Source organism: Chaetodon auriga, chromosome 7, assembly GCF_051107435.1.
Source record: "Chaetodon auriga isolate fChaAug3 chromosome 7, fChaAug3.hap1, whole genome shotgun sequence".
NCBI lineage: Eukaryota > Metazoa > Chordata > Actinopteri > Chaetodontiformes > Chaetodontidae > Chaetodon > Chaetodon auriga.
In genome coordinates, this window is record NC_135080.1 from 3,990,503 (window position 1) to 4,009,738 (window position 19,236).

Genomic DNA, 19,236 nt, shown 5'->3' on the forward strand with positions numbered 1-19,236 from the left:
AAAGCTACCAAATGAATGTGAGAGTGCTGAAAGAAACTATTTGAATGGCATCGTGATTCATAAGACGAGAAACTCATCAGCTCACGGGGCTGCATTGTGATTACTTATTAAACTTGAAATACAATGCTTGTCTGACTTTATTAGCGCCACAAAATGTGAGAATTCTAAGTCAAAAAGCATTGTGGCAGGCAGTCTGTCAGGTTTTTCATTTTCCTCCTCAGAGATCGCCTCTTCCTCCAAACCTCCTCTCTGATTTTACTCCGCGCTGAATGCAGGGACGTCACACGAGGTGCTTTAACAAACCAACTTCTGAATTTACGGCCCATGAGGAATATACGTCTTTTAAAACAAAAATCCGGCCATATTTCATCCTAAGAGTGCTTTGATAGAGGAAATGTTGTAGAATCCCACTCTGTTCGGAGGGGAAAAAACTGGATGGCCATGCATGTTAAAAGCCTATGTGCCATCAAAGCCCCTTGGGCTACAAAGGGCTCTTTTACCAAATGGATGGCAACAGCTGCAAACTCTGGGCTGCTCTTAATGTGCACGGTGCAGATGTCTGCACTTGAGTCCCACAGTCTGAGACAGATCTGTCTGGCTCTACACTGAGCCCCTCTCATCATATCACTGTAGCTTCATTAAGCACTGAACTCAATATCAACATCTGCCTGAGCTGTCTAATTAAAGGAAATCTCACTAAAAGCTACAGTAATAAATACTGCAGACCTTTGTTGCATGCTGTATGCATCCCTTTATCTCTCTTGTGTTAGCTTCACGTAAAATAATTAGGAGCACACTACACCGTGACCCTTTTGGCTTTTTTAATTTACCTTATCTCAGCGGTGGAAGCTGTTCTGGCAACAGAAAGATGTTGTAACGTGGTAAAACACACAGCCTGAATCACAAGATATTTCCTAATCATGTTTGATTGTGTTGCTTTCGTTTTTTATCATCACATTCTTCTCATGCTCAGGCATGAAAACGAGAGCGAACAATGGAGGGAGCCGCGGCTGCATCCAAAGAGAATCATGCTGCATTAGCGCGCAGCCACCTCTGTAGCCTTTTAATTCTGAAACCTGGAACGGCAACCAAGAGCTGAAGACTGGATAGTGCAATGCAAAACGGCGGCTCGGTCTAATGGCTGGATGCCTGAACGCTCTCTGTGCTTTCAAGATTTGAGGGAGAAACATCTGGATTTAAATATTGTCCTTACATGATGTGGAATTGTTCAAACTGGAGGAAAGTTGATTTGCAGAAGACATTTTTACGTCTTACAGGCTCACAGGAAGTGATAAAGCTGAAAAGAAACGAGATGAGCGGCTGCATGAGGCGACAGGGATGCGTCTCTGATCAAAGCTATTGAGAAAGAGCTGCGATTACTAAAAATCAATACACAACAAGAAGAAATGTGTTGCAGTCATGAACAATATTCAGATAACACACATCTATCCAATCAGTGAACTGGGACAGAACATCGTTGACTATTGAACTCATTTAATGCTTAAAACAAATACAAGTTACTTCACTGGGTCATCACAATTGAACAAGAGATTTTTTCATATTTGTAACACCCTCAGAAATATACATTCACATGGCTGCATACGGACAGTTTTCTCTCTTTTGATTTTCTTTCAATAACATTAAATCGACAGACTGTATGCGTCACCCCTTTGTATGACAGTGAAGCCGCTAGTGGCATATTAAAAACGTACTGGAGGAGCATTTTTAGGTGGGACTTTGGATAAGCTATGCATGGACTTCATCTATCCATCACCGAGTCTCTATGTTTGCAGTCAAAATAGGTATATTTGAGTCCCTATTGTCCCTAAATAAATCCCGACTATAATCTCAACCCTATGTACAGTATTTACAGTGGAATGTTGAACATACTGAATACAAAACGCAGATTAGGATGGAATGAAGTTACAGTCAGTATTACAAAAGAGAAACTGAAAACACCCCGACAATATGAAGACAATGTTTACATCTACCAGAATACAGAATGTCCACTCAAATCTGAAAGGGTTTCTTCCTCCGACACGTCTGAGAAGCGAGTGTGGCAGTGGCTTCATAATGGATGCAGGAAAAAAAGGGGAATGAAACCTTAAATTTGTGCTTTGAGGGAGGGGAGGGGTGATCTTCGATTTGGGCCGACGTCACGTTTTTTTCATTCAAATTTACAGGTTAAATCTCTTTTCACTAGATTCACTAGTGTTTCAATTGTGCTTCGAAAAGTCAGCAATGTGTGACTGAAACTATCAGTGCTGACAGGAAAGAAAGTGCTGTATCAGCGTTTAGCCAGCTTTAAGACGGTAATGAATGCAGCTTTTAGGAATCAGACGATCCAGGACAGACGCGCTGTTAGTACGGAGCAACATCCCCACGACACTAACTTAAGTCACTGCAAGGAAGAACCATCATCCGTCTGATTTGAGGAGGCTTGCAGTCCGTGTCATAGTTCAACAGTATTTCGGATGTTATTCAACGGCATGAATAACTTAAACGATGGAGCAGCGACTGTTCAGACTACCTCACGTCTCCTGACTTTTATAGGCACTGAATGCAAGGAGAAGAGATCAAAACGTGCTTTTCACGTTTGTCTCCGTGACGCTGCGACGCAACTGAAAAGCTACAGCAAAGCAGTTCATCCGCAGGTGAGAATAAACTAAAAGCTATAAAACTGTTGTCTGCTTTTGCACTTTGAAAGTAGCAACGCCGCTACACTCAATTAGCTGTCCCCCTCTGAAACCTTCTGTTGCAAACCTCATGTGACGTTCTCAAACTGTAGTGGAACAAAAACAGAAATGAACACAACTGAAACCAACAGGAAATGAAACTGAAATCAACAGAGTGTTTAGAAAACACATGATTTTTCCCACTTCGTGATCTTGATTTGTGTTGAAAATACGATATAAATCGAGGCTCATGATTAACATGCTCATCTAAAAACATACAGTAGACAAGCATGAACTGTAAAACATTCACATCTCCAGTCAGCAGAGGTCTGCTCTCAGAGAGATGCTCTTTTTTTCATCTTTATTTATATATATATTTATATACTTTTTGTGTGTTAACTGCAATATTGTTGCTGGGTACTGTGCGCCCATAAACTCATACCTCTGTCAATACTGACAACACAGACAAAGTGTTGTCTTTTGAGCTGCAAATGAGGACAAACACACTGGAATTGATACAGAAAAAATAGCAACATACGCACATCCACTCCAACACAAAAAACATGCATAAAATAAGGCTTAATATAGTATTTATATTGTTCAGAGCCAGTCAGATAAGTCGTTTATATCCACGGATTTGCTCCTTTGCTTCTGCTTTATGCGATTTTTCAGACTGAACTTTTCTTTTCTGTGTTTGAAGCATTTCGCTGATTGTGTAATGGACCTCGATGCTGAGGAGAGAAACAGTTAATTTGCTGTGCTCCAGAACTGCAGCATCCACTGGCACTTGTTAACAGTGATTTGAAAAGCCAGATATACAGTATCTAATGCCTTGAGTCAGGGTCATTGTATCCCTATTGGTAGTGTCAGACGCCAGCGTGAGGGGAAGGACGACCATTCGCTCCTTCAAAATCCCCCAAACAGCTACTGAAATTCATTTTAGAGAGAAAACAAAGAGATGGAACTAAAACATCATGAAAGCAGCAGGTGACTTTTACAGTCGAGCGCGGTCACCATCATATTTCCCTTTACATATTAAAATGTTTTCTCTGCAGACGTAAATAAAGGCATGGTTAAGCATCAGTTGACATTTTCCTCCGTGTCCATGGATGACTCCTCATAGCAAACGCTGCCGCCGCTGCTGCGAGGCTAAAGCCGACTCTTCAGTACAAAGTCACACAATCATAAGGGAGGCAGAGTCATCATCATCATCATCATCGGGCAACCCGCCACACACTTTTCTCTGACATCCATGTGATGAAAGAAGGGTTAGGACCAAACATAATCATGACAACACAAAAAGACAGACATTTCATCATAGTGGTCAGACAGACAACCTGTTCAAGTCGAGAGACAATCATGACATTTCCGAGCATCAGTGACGCTTCCTGTGGACACTGAACCTCTTCTGGACGTGACTGTGATGCACCACTGAAAAGCACAAACTGTTGCGTGTGACACGATTGCAGCCCTTCTCTCAGAGCCCTGCTATTCTGATTGGCTGATGTGGCGACTGGCGTTTATGAGAAAACACTTATCTGTTACTGCCATGTCCATATGGCTCAGTAGACTGACTCCCTCTCAGCAAAGACACTCATCAAGCAGATAAACACGGTGGGGGGGGGGTCGAGGAATACTAAGCGTGTCTTTGGAAAACAGCATTAACATATCTGCTTTTAATGCTGCAAATATACAAAAATGAGTAATTTCGTGAACGCTAACCCCAGTGAGAAAAGATACAGGTCCCGTACGCTGTTTTTGTTTTTTTTTTTTCTTCTTTCTCTGAAACATTTGACCACAAAATTACAAACACTTTGAACTCCATCTGTAATTATGCCAGACATGAACTCTCAATTCTCTGGTCACTTAAAAATCATACAAAAAGACATTATAAAAATAACAAAACGTCAATGGTAATGGAAAAAAAACAAACAAATTGCACATCCAGTGTAAGACTTTCACAAATGTGCTCAGCAAAACCTCAACCTGCAGTCTCTTTTTATACATTTAATACATTTATAACATGAAAAAATACACAAAAAGAATATTACACCAGTATTAATCAACCAATCACCTCCTGGCCTCGTAGGTCAGTGACAACGAGTCCGTTTACATACCTTTAGTTTGTATTCTTTGCCCATTCACCTGATGGAACGGATACCAATGCTGTCGTGTTGACACGTTGATGTTGCTAGCACTTTAAATAGACGCTTGATTTTCTAAATGAGATTAGTTGGATGGGGTCTGATGCGGGGGGGAGTCAGGGGGAAGGGGGTACTAGGCTGACCGAAAGAGGGACAGGACTGTGAAGGGTGCAGTTTGACAGATGGGAGGGCGGGGGCGTGATGGAGGTGAAGGGTGCAGTGGAATGCAGGTGGGGGACAAAGGGTTTGGTTTGGTTGTTGCATGCCACTACACATACCACTCTTTCTTAGAAATGACAGAGCCGTCGGTTTGAGAGATCATATCGTCGGCTATCTCAGGTTCAGGGTCATACTGGAAAGCCAGAGTCCGCTCGTCATAATCTCGGCTCTCGCCTTCGTCCACAGTGAAATAGGGCCTCTTCAGGTCCTCTTGCTCGGCGTCAAAATCGCGCTCGCTCGCCTCAAACCCTCCGGGGCCGCCGATCTGGGCGGGTTTCTTCTCATCGTCCGAGTCGTCCGGGTACTGCAGGTTCTTGGGGATGGGAGGGTGGGCGGGCAGGCCGCCGGCCTTACTGTACCCGTTTCCAAACACATGTTTCTTGGTGCTGTAGTCACCTTTGAAGGTGCGCTGGCGGCGGCGCAGGAATATGAAGAGCAGTATGGCCGCAACACTCAACAAGGCGACTCCCCCCACAGCGCCCCCGATGGCGGCACCTGCATTGTGCTGCTCCTGCGGGATCTCACTGCCCCCAGGTGGCGGGTTGTTAGGGAATTCTGGGTAGGAAAAGACAGATGGAAGGGAGTGTGTCAGTGCTCTGGTGGGAGGAGGTGCGTTTGTGCAGGTGCAGATTTTTTTTTTTTTTAAGGAAAGATGAAGTAAGGGAGACGAGGACGGAAAAGCAAAGGGGAAAGGAAGGACCCCCGGCCCCCACGACAACCCCCCCAACCCCAAAGGAGCCTAACCAACAGCGTGGCGAGGCTCGGCCATTAACAGTCACATGCAGTTTCAGACATGAAATAAACAGCCAGGTCACCAAACGACGGCAGCAAAGAGCAAAATGACCGAAGAGATTGAAGAGAGAGAAGCTTTTAAGCATGCATGAACCTCCTTTCTTCTCTGTGTGGAAGATGAAGGAAAATGAGACAATTTAATAAAACTGTGGAGGAATTAATTCATGTGGCCTTTCAGGCGACATACATTCAACTCTGCAGCTCTCACACCAGTCAACGGTCACATATTGAATGATTTACTGTAGCAGAGTCCAGCAGAAAACAGTGCGCCATGACATATAACCACCTTCATCATCAGCGTAATGAATGTGACAGAGCACTGCCAGAGGTGATTATCAGCAGCCAAGCATACACAGCCACGATGCATTAAGAGAGCGGATAAACATGAAGCTCTTCTGTTCACGCAGCAGAGAAAAACATACAGAATTCAGTAAAGACAGAAAATTATCAAATGACTCAAAGATGCGCTCTAATCGCAAGCAGAGAGACAATGACTAATGGGCTGCTAGAGACAAACAGCGACGAAGATGCCAGAGAAAAAACATGTTGCTTTAAACCTGATCTACCATATCTGGAGCTAAAGCGAGCCATCACATTCATTCCACCATTTTAGAGAGCACGCGGCCTTCCCAGAGGAAGATACAGACGCTCACGACTATCAGAGTTGTTGCTTACAGTAAAACTGAGCGTCCCTTACATAAACGTCTTCACTTAAAACCAGAAAACATGCAAAGCTCCTTCGAGCGCACAGACAGAAGAGACCTTTTCTGAAACGTGATCAAAGCCTCGAGGCACACCGGCAGTGTTTGTGTAAACCTGCCGAGCACAGGCACATTTAACTTCAATGGCAAACGCTGAATCCTCAGCAGAAAGGTGGGGGAGACACAACAAAGAGCTACACCATCTACTAAACAAATGGTGTGGGAGAGGCAAACGACGAGGAAGAAAGCAGGGAGCTTCCCGTTCACGCAGGGCAAACCACGGCGTGTACAGTACACAAAGATTTACTGCCTCACATCCTGATTTATCACCGTCCTTTCATGACATCGTACAGATATCAACGCTGCTCATAATGTGTCTTCTCGAGGAATAAATGTGGATCTGATAACCACAAGTCCTGCAGTACTCGAGAGGCAGGCCAGTCAGATTTTAGTCCGACACATACGACGTTCTACTTTGATGTGCATTTACATGAGCTAATATCATCGAACCTCAGAGTAAACAAAAAAACATCAGTCATCAAAGCCTGAGGTAACAGTGAAGAGCAGCTTCTTCCCCAGAGCTGCAGCCTCCATCACCCCCACCCTCCCACAGCTGCTGAGCACTGATGCCTGTATTGCTTTTTAATCTAATTTGACACTCCATACTTTTTTTTATAGTGTTTGCAGCGTCACCTGCATATTCTGCTTGTTTATTTAGCTTATTTCCTGCTGCTGCCGGTGTCTGAGTTACCAAACATAATGTCACTCTTCACCTGTGATGACAAAGAAATGTCATTGTGTCACCTTAAAAGAGACACGCTGGGTTTTGAATTGTAGTTTATGGATGCACAGATTAGAAATGGAGACGTGTCAGCACTGGCAGATAACACGGTTGCCTCCATGTTGCCCTAAACTATTATATTTAATAACGACAATTATGATTGTCTTCCTGAAACTGGAAATTCATTTGTAAAATAAGTGATCATAATTGAGCCAAAATGAAGGTTTATGTCCCAAAAGTTCCTTAGTGATATTAAATTCTCTGTGCTGTCAAATCAGTGCAAAAAAAAAAAAAAAAATGTCTGCCATCCTCATCATGCAAACAAAAAGAGCACATTTCCCTCATAATGAAAAGTGATTTTCAAATGATCGTCGCAAACTGTTGAATCATGACCATCGCACTTGATTAGAGCTGCTTTTCAGCCTAAATGACAAACCTAAGTGCAGTACTGGGCGAAGCAAAGACGCTGCTGATGCCCTCCTCCCTCCTTTAATTACAATGACACTCCATCAATCCAAAGGAGAGACCGCCCAAACGCAGTCCCTCGCCTCAGCCGCTCCTCCACTGCACCCTTTCTCCCAGGGCCGACAGCAAAGCTCTCCAATTTCTAAAGCGGTGCCGGGCACAGTCTCAAATATCAGCTCAGGTTTTTAATCTGACCACCTAATGGGATTATTCAGACACAGGCCTTCATTACACACATGAATGAGAGAGCAGAGCCAGGTCACCCCTGCTCGAGAACACATCCTCCCACCAGCCCGAAGAGGGGTGAAAATCCAGAGGATTGAGAGAGTAGAGAGAAAAGGGAAAACGCTCTGCGGTAATCCTCTGCTCTACCATTCTCTGCCTTCCTCTGCGAGGATCTGTCTCTGCTCTCATCAGCCCCCTTATTCAATCTTAATTAGGCAGCTTTTTGCCTTGCGTTTCTGAGGCTGCCAAGACGTGATATTACCTCTCTGAGAGGTGAGGGACGCAGCGCGGGACTATTAAAACTTCGAGAGCAGGGGCAGTAAAAGAGGATGCAGCGAGCTTTCAAAGGTGGCCTCCATCACCTCCATTTCTATAAAGGATCAAGTGACACCACCTCTTAAAACACCTGCATTTGAACAGCGTCAACACTTAAGATTGAAGAATGTCTTGTTGTCCATACAAACTATAGACATGAAAGCGGTTGTAAACATTCAGGTATTTTTGTTGGCCAGCACATCCACCTCCATGGAAGCCTGGGAAGTCGCCGTACCGAAACATGAGATGGAGCTTCTGAAGGAGTTATTAAGATGCTTTACTGGAGGGGGAATGGAAAGCAGGAGTATTCAAGTGTTCAGATGGCTCCACTCTGTAATGGGGGTACTCTAAAAGCAGAGAAAGAAGCTCTGAAACACCAGGAAAAGCTCATCAGATCAGTTCAGTGCAGCGGAGGACCACGCTGCTTTTATTTTCAAGTCAAAGAGGACTGCTCATCCTCGCCACGTTAACGGCACACTCCTGCTCCCTGCTTATCCCTCTGCAAAGTCGCATCGCAACGCCACCTCCCATTCAACCCACTGGCCTTGTGAGCACACGCAGATAACGAAAAGGCAAAAAGATTCGTGGGTTTCTCCGGCACGGCGGCTTTGTCTGGCCCCTGTACTCTGTCAGTGTGAGTATGTGAAATTAGAGTGGCTATGGTGCAAACTAATCACATTACAGAAACACTAATAATAATACAAATTTGAAATGGTTGGAGCGCGTAGGGGTGTGTGACAGCACGGAGGAGGGAGGAGGCGTTCCACCAGCACGCCAGCGCTACCGGCAACACCTGCCAAGAGATAGATAAAAAAGAGCTCAAAGCAGCACAACAACAGCCCTGATACTGTTCCAGGCAACAAAAGGCTGTGTCTATTAACACTCTGGAAATATGCAGATAGTGCTTTAACCTTGAGTTGCAATGACTAAAATGTACTATTGAGATTAATAGGTGCCAAGATGAGCCATGAAAGGCTATAATTCAATCCAGAGGCATGATAGATTCATACAGGTAAAGAATAACATGAAATACTGCAGCTGCTTAAACGCTGCAACCAAAGCGTGCTGCATTGCATTAATCATAACGTTTTAAACACTCACATCTGACTTGATCGAACGGATGATTTACTGCCGCTGAACACTTCGCTGACAAAATGGCTTTCCTTCACAACTTCATGAGTGTTCTCTCTGAGTCATTTGTGTAAAACAGAAGTGAGACTTTGAGAGAAACAAACGGTAAACAAATGTGTAACACTCCCAAGAAAAAATATCTTGTTGTGGAAATGACACATCGGGTCCACACCAGATTTGTGGTTTCAGAGAACAACACACACTCGGAGCTGGGTTTTGTATTTCAGTGTAGGCTACAGCGCAAAAACAACCAGCAGCAGCAAATGTTCAAAGATACCGAGCGAGCGTCTGAAGCAGGAGAGGCTTTAAAGTGAGAGAAACTGTATCACAGCTCTGTCCTGCAGGTACTGTTTCTGGGTGTGCTCCAGTCATGTCTGCACACGAAAAAAGTCGGAGAGAGACGGGTACAAACATTCCTGAGTCTTAGCGCAATCACATGGACGGGGTGTTATGACAGAGGCTGGGAAAATGAGAGAGGATTTCAAAGAGCGGTACAGGGAGTGGTCTGCTAATATGACTAAATGAGGAACAAGCAGCAGACAACAGAAGATGAAAAGAAAATAGAGGGCTACTCAGAGTTTGAGGAGTGGCAACAAAAGGAAAAAAGAAGATGGAGCGAGTGTCTGTGAGAGGTTGGGGAGTGACGACGGCAAATAAAGAATGGCATAATGAGTGAGTGAGAGCAGGGGACAATTGGGGAAGATGCATTAATTCAGTGATTCCAGCCATCCTCATTACTCCCCTGTCTGAATTTGCCAGTGGTTGTGAAGTCATGGAAATGTAATGCTGCCACAACGAATAAAAGCTCATCACTGACAGGAATTTAACATGGTGCCGGGGGAGCCGCAGCCGAGGCAAAGCTCCTTTTCACCCCGCCGCGCGCTGCTTTCCAATATCTACCATTCCATTCTGTTTGTCAAAATATATAGATTTTTTCGCTATCACTGATTTTACAGAGGCATAAGCTCGACTCATATGTAGGTAAATGCCACTCAGGCCGTTAAAACCTCCACACTAGTCATTCAAATTCAACTCCCTGTAAAAAGCCAACAGATAAGAGGCACGGGATGTGCCGCGGGAGATAACGCTGAGAAATACTGGCATCAAAACACTGGTGACATCATGTGTGACATATTGTGAACACGCAGCGGCTCCCAGGACGGTCAGATCCCCGTTTTCATCTCCGCAGAGCAGGAACAGCACATAAACTCTGGCCTCTGCTGGTAACCAAGGATTCACAACACCGACGGCCTCTGAATTACATTTATGGTGGTTTGTAGTTGAGCTAAACAGTTCAGTCATAACAACAATGAGCATGACTAAGATGACTAATTAGAGCAGAGACTCCACATAAATATTCTGATTGAAAACACTGGAAAGCACTTGGAGAAGGTGCTTCGTGCCTTTGTTGATATAATACGGCCATTTTTATGCTACAGGGCTTGTAGCACTTGTTCTTAATGCACCTTTAATGGGCAATACATATTTACACGCCATCTAAACACCAATGCTCCTTTAAAAACCATGTTTCCAAGGTACCACTACAGATGCATCTCTGCTTTTCCCAGCTCGCCTCCATGTGGCTGTAAGGACGATTTAGTGGGTCAGCAGACATGCAGCAAACAAATCTGCATGTTAGCGCATGTTAAGCCAGGAGAGGCTTCCACCATCCCACCCTCAGCTTCTCCTCTGCTGGTTTTTTTCTTGTTATTTTTTTGTCTCCTTGTTGTTATTTTGGAGCTGAGTGTGTAATGAGTGAATCACGACAGCAGCAGCAGCAGCAGCAGCTCCTCTGGAGCCAGTGGTCAGACCCTGGGACAGCGTCTGACCTACTTCATCAGGCTCTCAGGGAGGCGTGACAGATCCAACACCACACGGGTGGACGGTGGTGAGGAGGAGGAGGATGGAGGAGCAGAGCTGGGCCAAAGGGGCTCAGCCAATCCCTCTGCTCCATCTGTCTGCCACATCCCTCTCCTCTGCATATCCTCCGGAGAGCAGAAACAGCAAGCCATGCAGAAACAAATGTTAAGATAAATCACTACGATCTCAGCTGCTCTGCTCTCACATGCTCTCCCCCGGTGACATTTCCATTTCACTCACACAGCCGGGCTATCTCTTCTTTTCCAAATAAAATAGACCCCTTTACAAACTGAGCATCCCCCTCCTCCATTTTATGCAGAATGAGCTGCAGCCACAATGTCTTCCCCCTCAGTGCTTTCCCTGGCATAGCACAGCACAGCAGAGGCTTTATGGGGCGGCCTACGGTGTGCGAGCGAGGGAGCGGCTCATGCTAATGTCTCATTTGGATAATGAGGTGTATTCTTGGCAGGATCTGAGCAGCTAGCATCCCCTCCTGTAGTGAGGACGTGGTGGCTGGAAAGTCGCTCCATCAGCTCGCAGATCTGAATCATTCTAGGTTTGGAGACGCCTGATCGGAAGGTTCAAGGGTGACGAGAAGCTGGCGGGAAGAGCAGGAGACCAAAACGCTGAATACGCTCCTCAACCTGCCTGACAGCATGCGTCTGCTTGAAGTGAGGGTGTAATGATATACAAGATATACACATGTGGCCTTTGGATCTATGAATAATGCAGGCGGCGATGTGAGAGGCGACAGTGCAATATGCTATAGCACAGATTGAGACAGACTCCACCATGACAGGCGAAGACAAACAAATTTCACATTGCTGGGGGAGCCACTGCAAAGCTGACATCATAATGTCTCTTGTCTCTGTCAGAGAAAAGAATGGCTGTGTGGAGCAGCTCTGCTGTTAGATGTCAGTAATATATGGCGCGATCCTTGTTTTATTCAAAGATGTTCTCGCTGCAGAATCGCAAGTTCTATCACACGGAGCGATCGGCCCGCTATCGTGTCGAGAAGACCGACAGACCTCACAGCGACGGAGAGAGCAACATGTCTGTTCCTGGGCTGATAAAGACGAGCCGCGCCATCAACACCTACTGCTATTTCAAGGTAGCTGGTGTTTGTGGAGGCCAGCGAGGAGGCACAGGGAGTGTTTTGAAGAGAAAACACAGGAGGAAACTGAGAGCAGGTTTGGACTGTTTCAGGGTTTGGCAGCCCTGTGGACAATACTTAAAGCATCTGCCTTGAGAACCACCTTAAGCCTTCTGTCACAAAGCCTCCCTTTAAGCCCCATGAAAAGGTATCATCACATCCTTAATGTGATGTATTGCTTGTTGACACAAGACAGAGAGAAATCAATCGTAACTGTAAACCAATGGGCAATCAGTCAAAGAGAGAGGAAGCTGAATTTGATGGGGAGGGCGGGCAGGTGTCCGTTTCACGGGGTTTCCAAACCGTCCATGTCAGCTCTTCGTGTGATTTCTGGACACGACTCGTAAAACGTAGACTAATGAAGCCAAAACCTGTCAAATAAAGGATACATGTCGAAAAAATGTGTTATGCAGTTCAAGTTGCAATAAGTTTTTGTTCAATTATTACATCTAATGTCAGCTCAGAGTAACATCTCCTGCTCAGTAATTTAAATTTATGCTGAGAAAGCTCCCTCTGCCAGCGCCAGCAACCCGCCGCTGCTTTCCTGCCAACCTGGCGGCGAGCATTGGAATCATTATATAGACATAGCTAATGTTCCCGGCAATGGCCTCATTTGCTTGCATTGGTTATGTGAAGCCAAGAAAAATTAAAGTGAGATTGGTAAATAAACAGTGAAAAAGTCCACGTAGGTAGTTTTCTTTTCTTTTTTTTTTTTTTTTAAAGAACGTCAGCCTCTCTCACTGCCACCGTGACTCGCTGTCTTGGCTCATCTTCGTACCGCTGGACTTGGAGGACAGAGAAAGTGACAAGCAGTGAACACCAGGAGTTGACACAGGCTGTTACGTAAAGTCCTGTAAACAGCATCCTGCCCTCTCGTCCACCTCTGCCTCTGCACTGCGCCCAGTGTCTGCCTGCCTGGGAGCCCATTTCTGGAATCCACTTTACCTCTTCAACTAAATCCCAAAAATCAGACTTACCGGAGCGTCTTCCTCAGTCACATGGACACCTTTATTTATTTATATTTCCATTGGACTGTCTATGTTTTATTCATCTCATTTCTACCATGTGGTTACGATTTTTTTTCTCTCCCCCAACTTCATTTTCTCACACGGGAGAGAACTATTGCTTGTTCAGGCGAGCGTGAACAGATGTCTGCAGCGGTTGCCTGTGCTTACAGAAGGATCCATCCTCACGTTTTCATGGTAAATTCAAGGGAACGCTCTCACTCCATCCAGTTTAACCCGAGTGGTAAAGCCTTGTGGCAAAGCTGACTGCACCTCTGCTCTCTAAGGCTGCTTCGTGCCACAGCTCAGACAAAGGGGGATGAAAGTTAGCGCTGCTGGGGCCTAAGTGGATTCAACGAAAGGTTCGCATACCGGCTGACCCCGAGCTGATCTGACATTATCTTTCACAGCTGATGCTGCTAATGTGGCAGGAATTATGCATTGTCTTTGACTCAGTCCAGGCCCCATCTCACAAAGATTAGCACTGCTGTGTGGGAGAGTCAAGGTTAAAAAATATCTTATCAAATTCCAGAGACTATTCAAGAAAGCAAACAAATTAGGAGTGAATGCGCCGCTTCGCCAAAAGTTTCCCACGTCACATAACTGTGCGCCGCCGAGGAAAAAACAAAACAAAAACACACACCTCCTTTCTCAGGGGTGATAATGACATAATTGTAAGGCCATCCCGACAAAACAGCCATTCATCACGTCTTATTATGCGCTGGGAAGAAATTTAAGATGGCAGCATCGATTTGTTTCGAGCACAAAAACAGGGAGTGATGGTGGAAAAGCTGATTATCTTAATGAAAGGCTGATTTGCTCGCTTAAGTTGGGGAGAATCTCTGAGGTTTAACCACATTATTCAGCCCACTTCCTGTGGCTTTTTCAGCATATATTTTACAAGAGTCACTCTTTGACTGGCATTCCTATTAGATGGCTAAAAGCTGCAGAGAATGAATTGTCAAAAATAACTTTCATGGGGAGGCTGTTTAATTGTCTCTATTTTTTAACATGGCCTGTGATGCCCGTTCGTAATTAGCTGATTAATCAGATCTGACGACTTGTCAACTTTCCCTCAGGAGATTTCTGAACTGAATGCGAATGAGAGAGATATTTACTAAATAGAGGCCCATTACATGAAGCTCATCTCTCTTGCCATAGATCCAGTCCCCTCCCTCTCTTTTCCCTCAGACTTCGTCTTTTGCTGTTTTATTCTGAGCGCGAGGATTGATTAAAACAGGAGAGCGCTTCATTAGATTCTGACAAGCGACACTATATCTGCAGAACACATGTCCTTGGAGAAAGCCATCTCAGCCCATGTGACTTACCGTAGTCGATGCCATCTCCACGGCAAACACTGTCCCCAAACTAATTGAAACAAGGTGCTCTGTGGCCCCGCTATCTGCCGGGGTGACAGTTATGCAGCTCCCACGAATCCGTCCATGAAAACTGAGGAGCTTGATTAAAATGCGCCTTCCTTAAGTGCTCCATCAGTGTTGTTTCCCAGTGTGAGAAAATAGCTTTTCTGTGATACAAACAAGTTGTCACGGACATTTCATCTTCCTGACACTGGAGGCAGGGGTGTCTCACTGGCAGGTGTATATTGCTGTGCCAATCTGGAAATCCACTTCAAAATGAAAACAAAAAGCGCTACTGCCAAATCCATGCATAATGCAGCTAGTAGTAGTGCGTTCGGATAAATCTAGGTCTTGATAGTGACAGACCTATGTACAGCGGTGGTATGGAGTGCTTGATAGATTGTTTCAGAGTCACATTTGTCATCGCTGTGATACAGTTTACTGCAGGCTACAAAAGGCCAGCTATGATGTCTGAGTTACTGACTGTAGAAACACAGAAGTCAGCAGAGTGCTTCTACACCCAAAACCACTCAAATGTGGCCTCTGACAAAGGAAAGAAAAAAGAAGCATTTAATAATTTTGCATCTTGTTTAGCTCCAGTCCAGCCCTGATCAGCTCCGACAGCCCTGAGAGCTGCTGAACGAATGTGCTGCAGCTATCGGCTTGGTTATCTTCTCGTCTGTACAGAACACTTAGCTAGCATCACCGAGGCCCGATGCTGCAGCCTTGAACGGCAGCCAGCAGTGGGCTCTCTCACCTGCCACTTCTCAGCCAGTCCTGTCTGAGGCTGTTGGGAGGCACTAAGATGCTCTTTGAAGTTAATGAAGCATCAGCATACTTCTTTACCTCCACCACCGGGTCATTATGCACAGCCAATGTCAAGGCCGCACAGAGCGCTTCAAAGAACAAGACGGGGATGCTGTGCCCACCCTCCAGTTCACCTCTAACAGTGTTTTATTCATGTCATCATGACTGATACAATCTCCACCACGAGCTGATCTACATTCACACAAACGTCTTCTAAACAGAAACATTTCTTTTGCACATATGCTCAGAGCGTAATGCTGCTCCGCGGAGGTGCAGGAGATTACGCTGACAAGGCCACATCAAGACAGGAATAGCATTTCACGACATCAGCAAAGAGGCACGTATGATGCCACTGTAACACATCCGTGTTGCACCTGCATGCGCCACAAGGGCAGGACAGCTCCGCCCCTGTTTGAACACACCGCTGCACTTCTCTCCGTGAGCTAAAGCACCAAATCACGCTAATGTCTGACACTCAGCTATCGCAGTTTGTGAGCTCCTGCAATTTGACTGGGCGCCACGTCGGAGCGGAGGCTCTGAACTGCACTTGAGGAGGGGAGGCTAGCTCCTCTCCCTTTAACTTTCACTGTTACTATGGGAACTGGGAACATGCTTTCAAGACTTGTATGGGACCCTTTGGGAATAAATCCTACACAGAAATTCAAGACTTTTGCCATCTTACAGTACAGAACAACACCTGCAGCGAGCATCCAGTCGGCTCATTACGACAGAGGACACAAACAGACCACCACGTGCTTCGTGACACTGAATATTCAGGATATTTGTGGCCATGACAGTACTTAGTATAACTACTATAACTATACAAATATCAAAAATCAAGAGGAAGTGTTCAGATCCTTTACTTAAGTAGAAGAATAAATAGAGTGAAACTACATCACCACAAGTACAAGTTCTGGATTCAATATCTGACTTGAGTATTAAGTATTATCAGCACAATGTACTTTGAGTATCAGAAGTGAAAGTACTTCACTTGCACTTCACTTTTTCTTATTTATATGATGTTTTTTCGGATTATATCACTGCTGCATTAACGCATATGTTGTACTTTACTGCGGCAGATGTTTCAGGTTGAGCTCATTTTCACTGCTTCATACACTGCTGGCCACATTAATGCACAGCGATGCATCATATTCTATAAGATCATCATGTGTTTGTAGAGTCAGTGTCCTGTGAGAACCACGTATCTCCACAGAGTTTCACGAGCCAATAAAAACAGCCTGTTTTCTGCTTTGTGACGATGCATTTTCCAGCTCATCCTGGAGGGGTTTTAAATAATTCATTCACCTTAAGACGCAGGTGAATTTCTGCAAACCAATAAGGAACGAGGAGTCCTTCAGCTTGTCAGAATCAACACATGTGGAGATACAAAGATATCACAAAGCAGGAAGGGTATGAAGAACTGCAATCTGAAAGGTGAGTAACTGAAGCTGTTAGACAAGGTTTAGTGGAGTAAAAAGTACAACATCCACCTCTCAGATGGAGCGGAGTAGAAGTATGAAATTGCATAAAATGAAAATGCTCAAGTATAGAACAGGTACCTTGAATTTGCAGTTAAGTACATTACTTGAGTAAATACACTCAGTTACTTTCCATCACTGGGTCTCTGATAAGCGTTAATTCAGTGAATAAATTACTATAAGCCTTCAACCAGTGTGCAGACCTTCACACACTTTAAATGTTAAAAACACAGAAACAACAGAAGAAATGCTCTGATTCAAATTGTACGCAGGCAAATTTAAAGTGCACGCGCTGACATTATGTAGCCACGCTTTGTTCACCTCACTCACTGTATGAAATCATACGGACAAATGATGAGAATAAGCAGAGAGTCTACAGGGACAATAGCAATGTGGTTTGTTAATTTAAGCAATCAATGAAAAAGCAGAAATAGAAAATGACTTCGGTGCCTTTGTTTTGCCTTTCCAAAGGGATACAGTACTTTATGCCAAACAGTACAATCTCTTTGGAGCACAATCACTCAATACAAGCTGGAGCTGCGTGATTTCCTGACAGTAGATTACTTCCTCAGTTTCCTGTTTGATAAGTAAGGGCTGTTCATGCTGCTTTGAGATTTCTATTATCACACTATTAACCCTCCTACTTTGGATGGGCAACTTTTCACAATGCAGGTAATGACATCACATCCTGCAAAGCTGCTTTGTCCTAGCCTTACCCTCACCAGTAGAGAATAACACACTGAAAGAGAGGAAACAGAAAAAAAGGTATGCAATGATACTGTAAGGCACAGCTGTTCACTTCACACCAAGCACAGCGTTCCCAGAGACACAACATGAGTCAACATGCAAAGCAATGCAAGTTAGAACACCCCCGCTTCCCAGAAACCAAGCAGCACAAAGAGTAAAGGGAAAAAGTCTTTCCAGTCCGACCAGAGCAAAACTGTGACAGTCTCCCCATACCACACACACACACACACAGCTGGTACCAATAGAGGGACGTTCCCATATTTGTAGTACATATAGCAAAGTCAGATCTGGCGTATATTGCAGCAAAGGCTTTTAGAGCAGAATATCGCTTCCTATGGATAAGAACCCAGAGGAACCACAGTGCGTGTGTGCCAACAATTACGTGGAAGGCAAGGGAACTGAATCAGTTTTGTTCAGCATTTTGTTTTCCCCAGAAGATTGAAGAGACAAAAGAAGGAACGCAGAGCTCGACTACAAAAGAGGCACGGGCTGTTCGGAGAAATGCGAGCATGATGCGAGCAAACTATGATCAATACAGTACCCTCACCTCGAGCCCCCATTTTCCTTGATGTTATTTTAGGCGCCAATAATAGACCTGCTTTATATCGCTCCCACACATGGGATGCGTAACAGGGCAGGGTGGGAGGGGGCGGCTGTTGCGCTCTCACAGTGTGTGTGGAGCTGTGATACACAAACACAGGCTTTTTTTTTTCCTCGTCTAACCTGCCACAGTGTGCAGCAGGGAGCCGCGCCGCCAGGGGAGGTAGGAACCTCATCGAAAACACGCAGGCAATCTGCCACAATCAGCTGGTCTGTGCGTGCGCATGGATATTCGTGCTTACTTGGGCAGACGGGGGTCTGACGGTCCCCGACAACATTTTTGAGAGGGGCACTGTATTGATGCGAGCCATGCCAGAGTTACTGAAGAGACAGAGAACAGAAACGACCGCCTTGATCAACCTACCTGTGATGTTGACGTCCACGATGCCCGTGCGAGTCCCGATGCCGTTGGTGGCGTCGCACACGTACGTCCCGGCCAGGTCGTAGGTCACCGGCCCCTTGAAGAACAGAGTGTTGTTCTTGATCTCCACATTACTGGGCAGGGAGCCGTTCAAGCTGTGGTGAGAGAGAGAGGCAATAATACAGACACCATAAAAAGGCAGAATTACACCAGACCACAGCAGAAAAAAAACCCTCTCCCTGGAGCGGCAAAGCAATTCAAAGCGGCTGAAAAATACAGTCTCTAGTGCCAAACAAACCTGGATGTGTGTGTGTCGGGGTGAGATAAATACCAGGAATATTTGACAGCGATATATTTCAGCCATCATCCATCAAGTCCAAACAAAATTATGAGGACAGGGAATCCCAGCAGGTCCAAACA

General features: G+C 45.1%; 1 protein-coding gene across 6 annotated transcripts in view; it reads right to left on the bottom strand.

The window, feature by feature from the left end:
• Positions 1–19,236, bottom strand: part of nectin1b (nectin cell adhesion molecule 1b) — a 138,209-nt gene that overhangs the window by 63,433 nt on the left and 55,540 nt on the right. For 5 of the 6 annotated variants that reach the window (XM_076734271.1, XM_076734266.1, XM_076734269.1 and 2 more), the window contains exon 5: positions 18,820–18,971. In XM_076734271.1, coding sequence (XP_076590386.1) covers positions 18,820–18,971 — 152 coding nt within the window. Of the gene's footprint in view, positions 1–1,477; positions 5,594–18,819; positions 18,972–19,236 lie in introns of those variants that run through there. The other variant, XM_076734267.1, reaches the window with a different exon arrangement.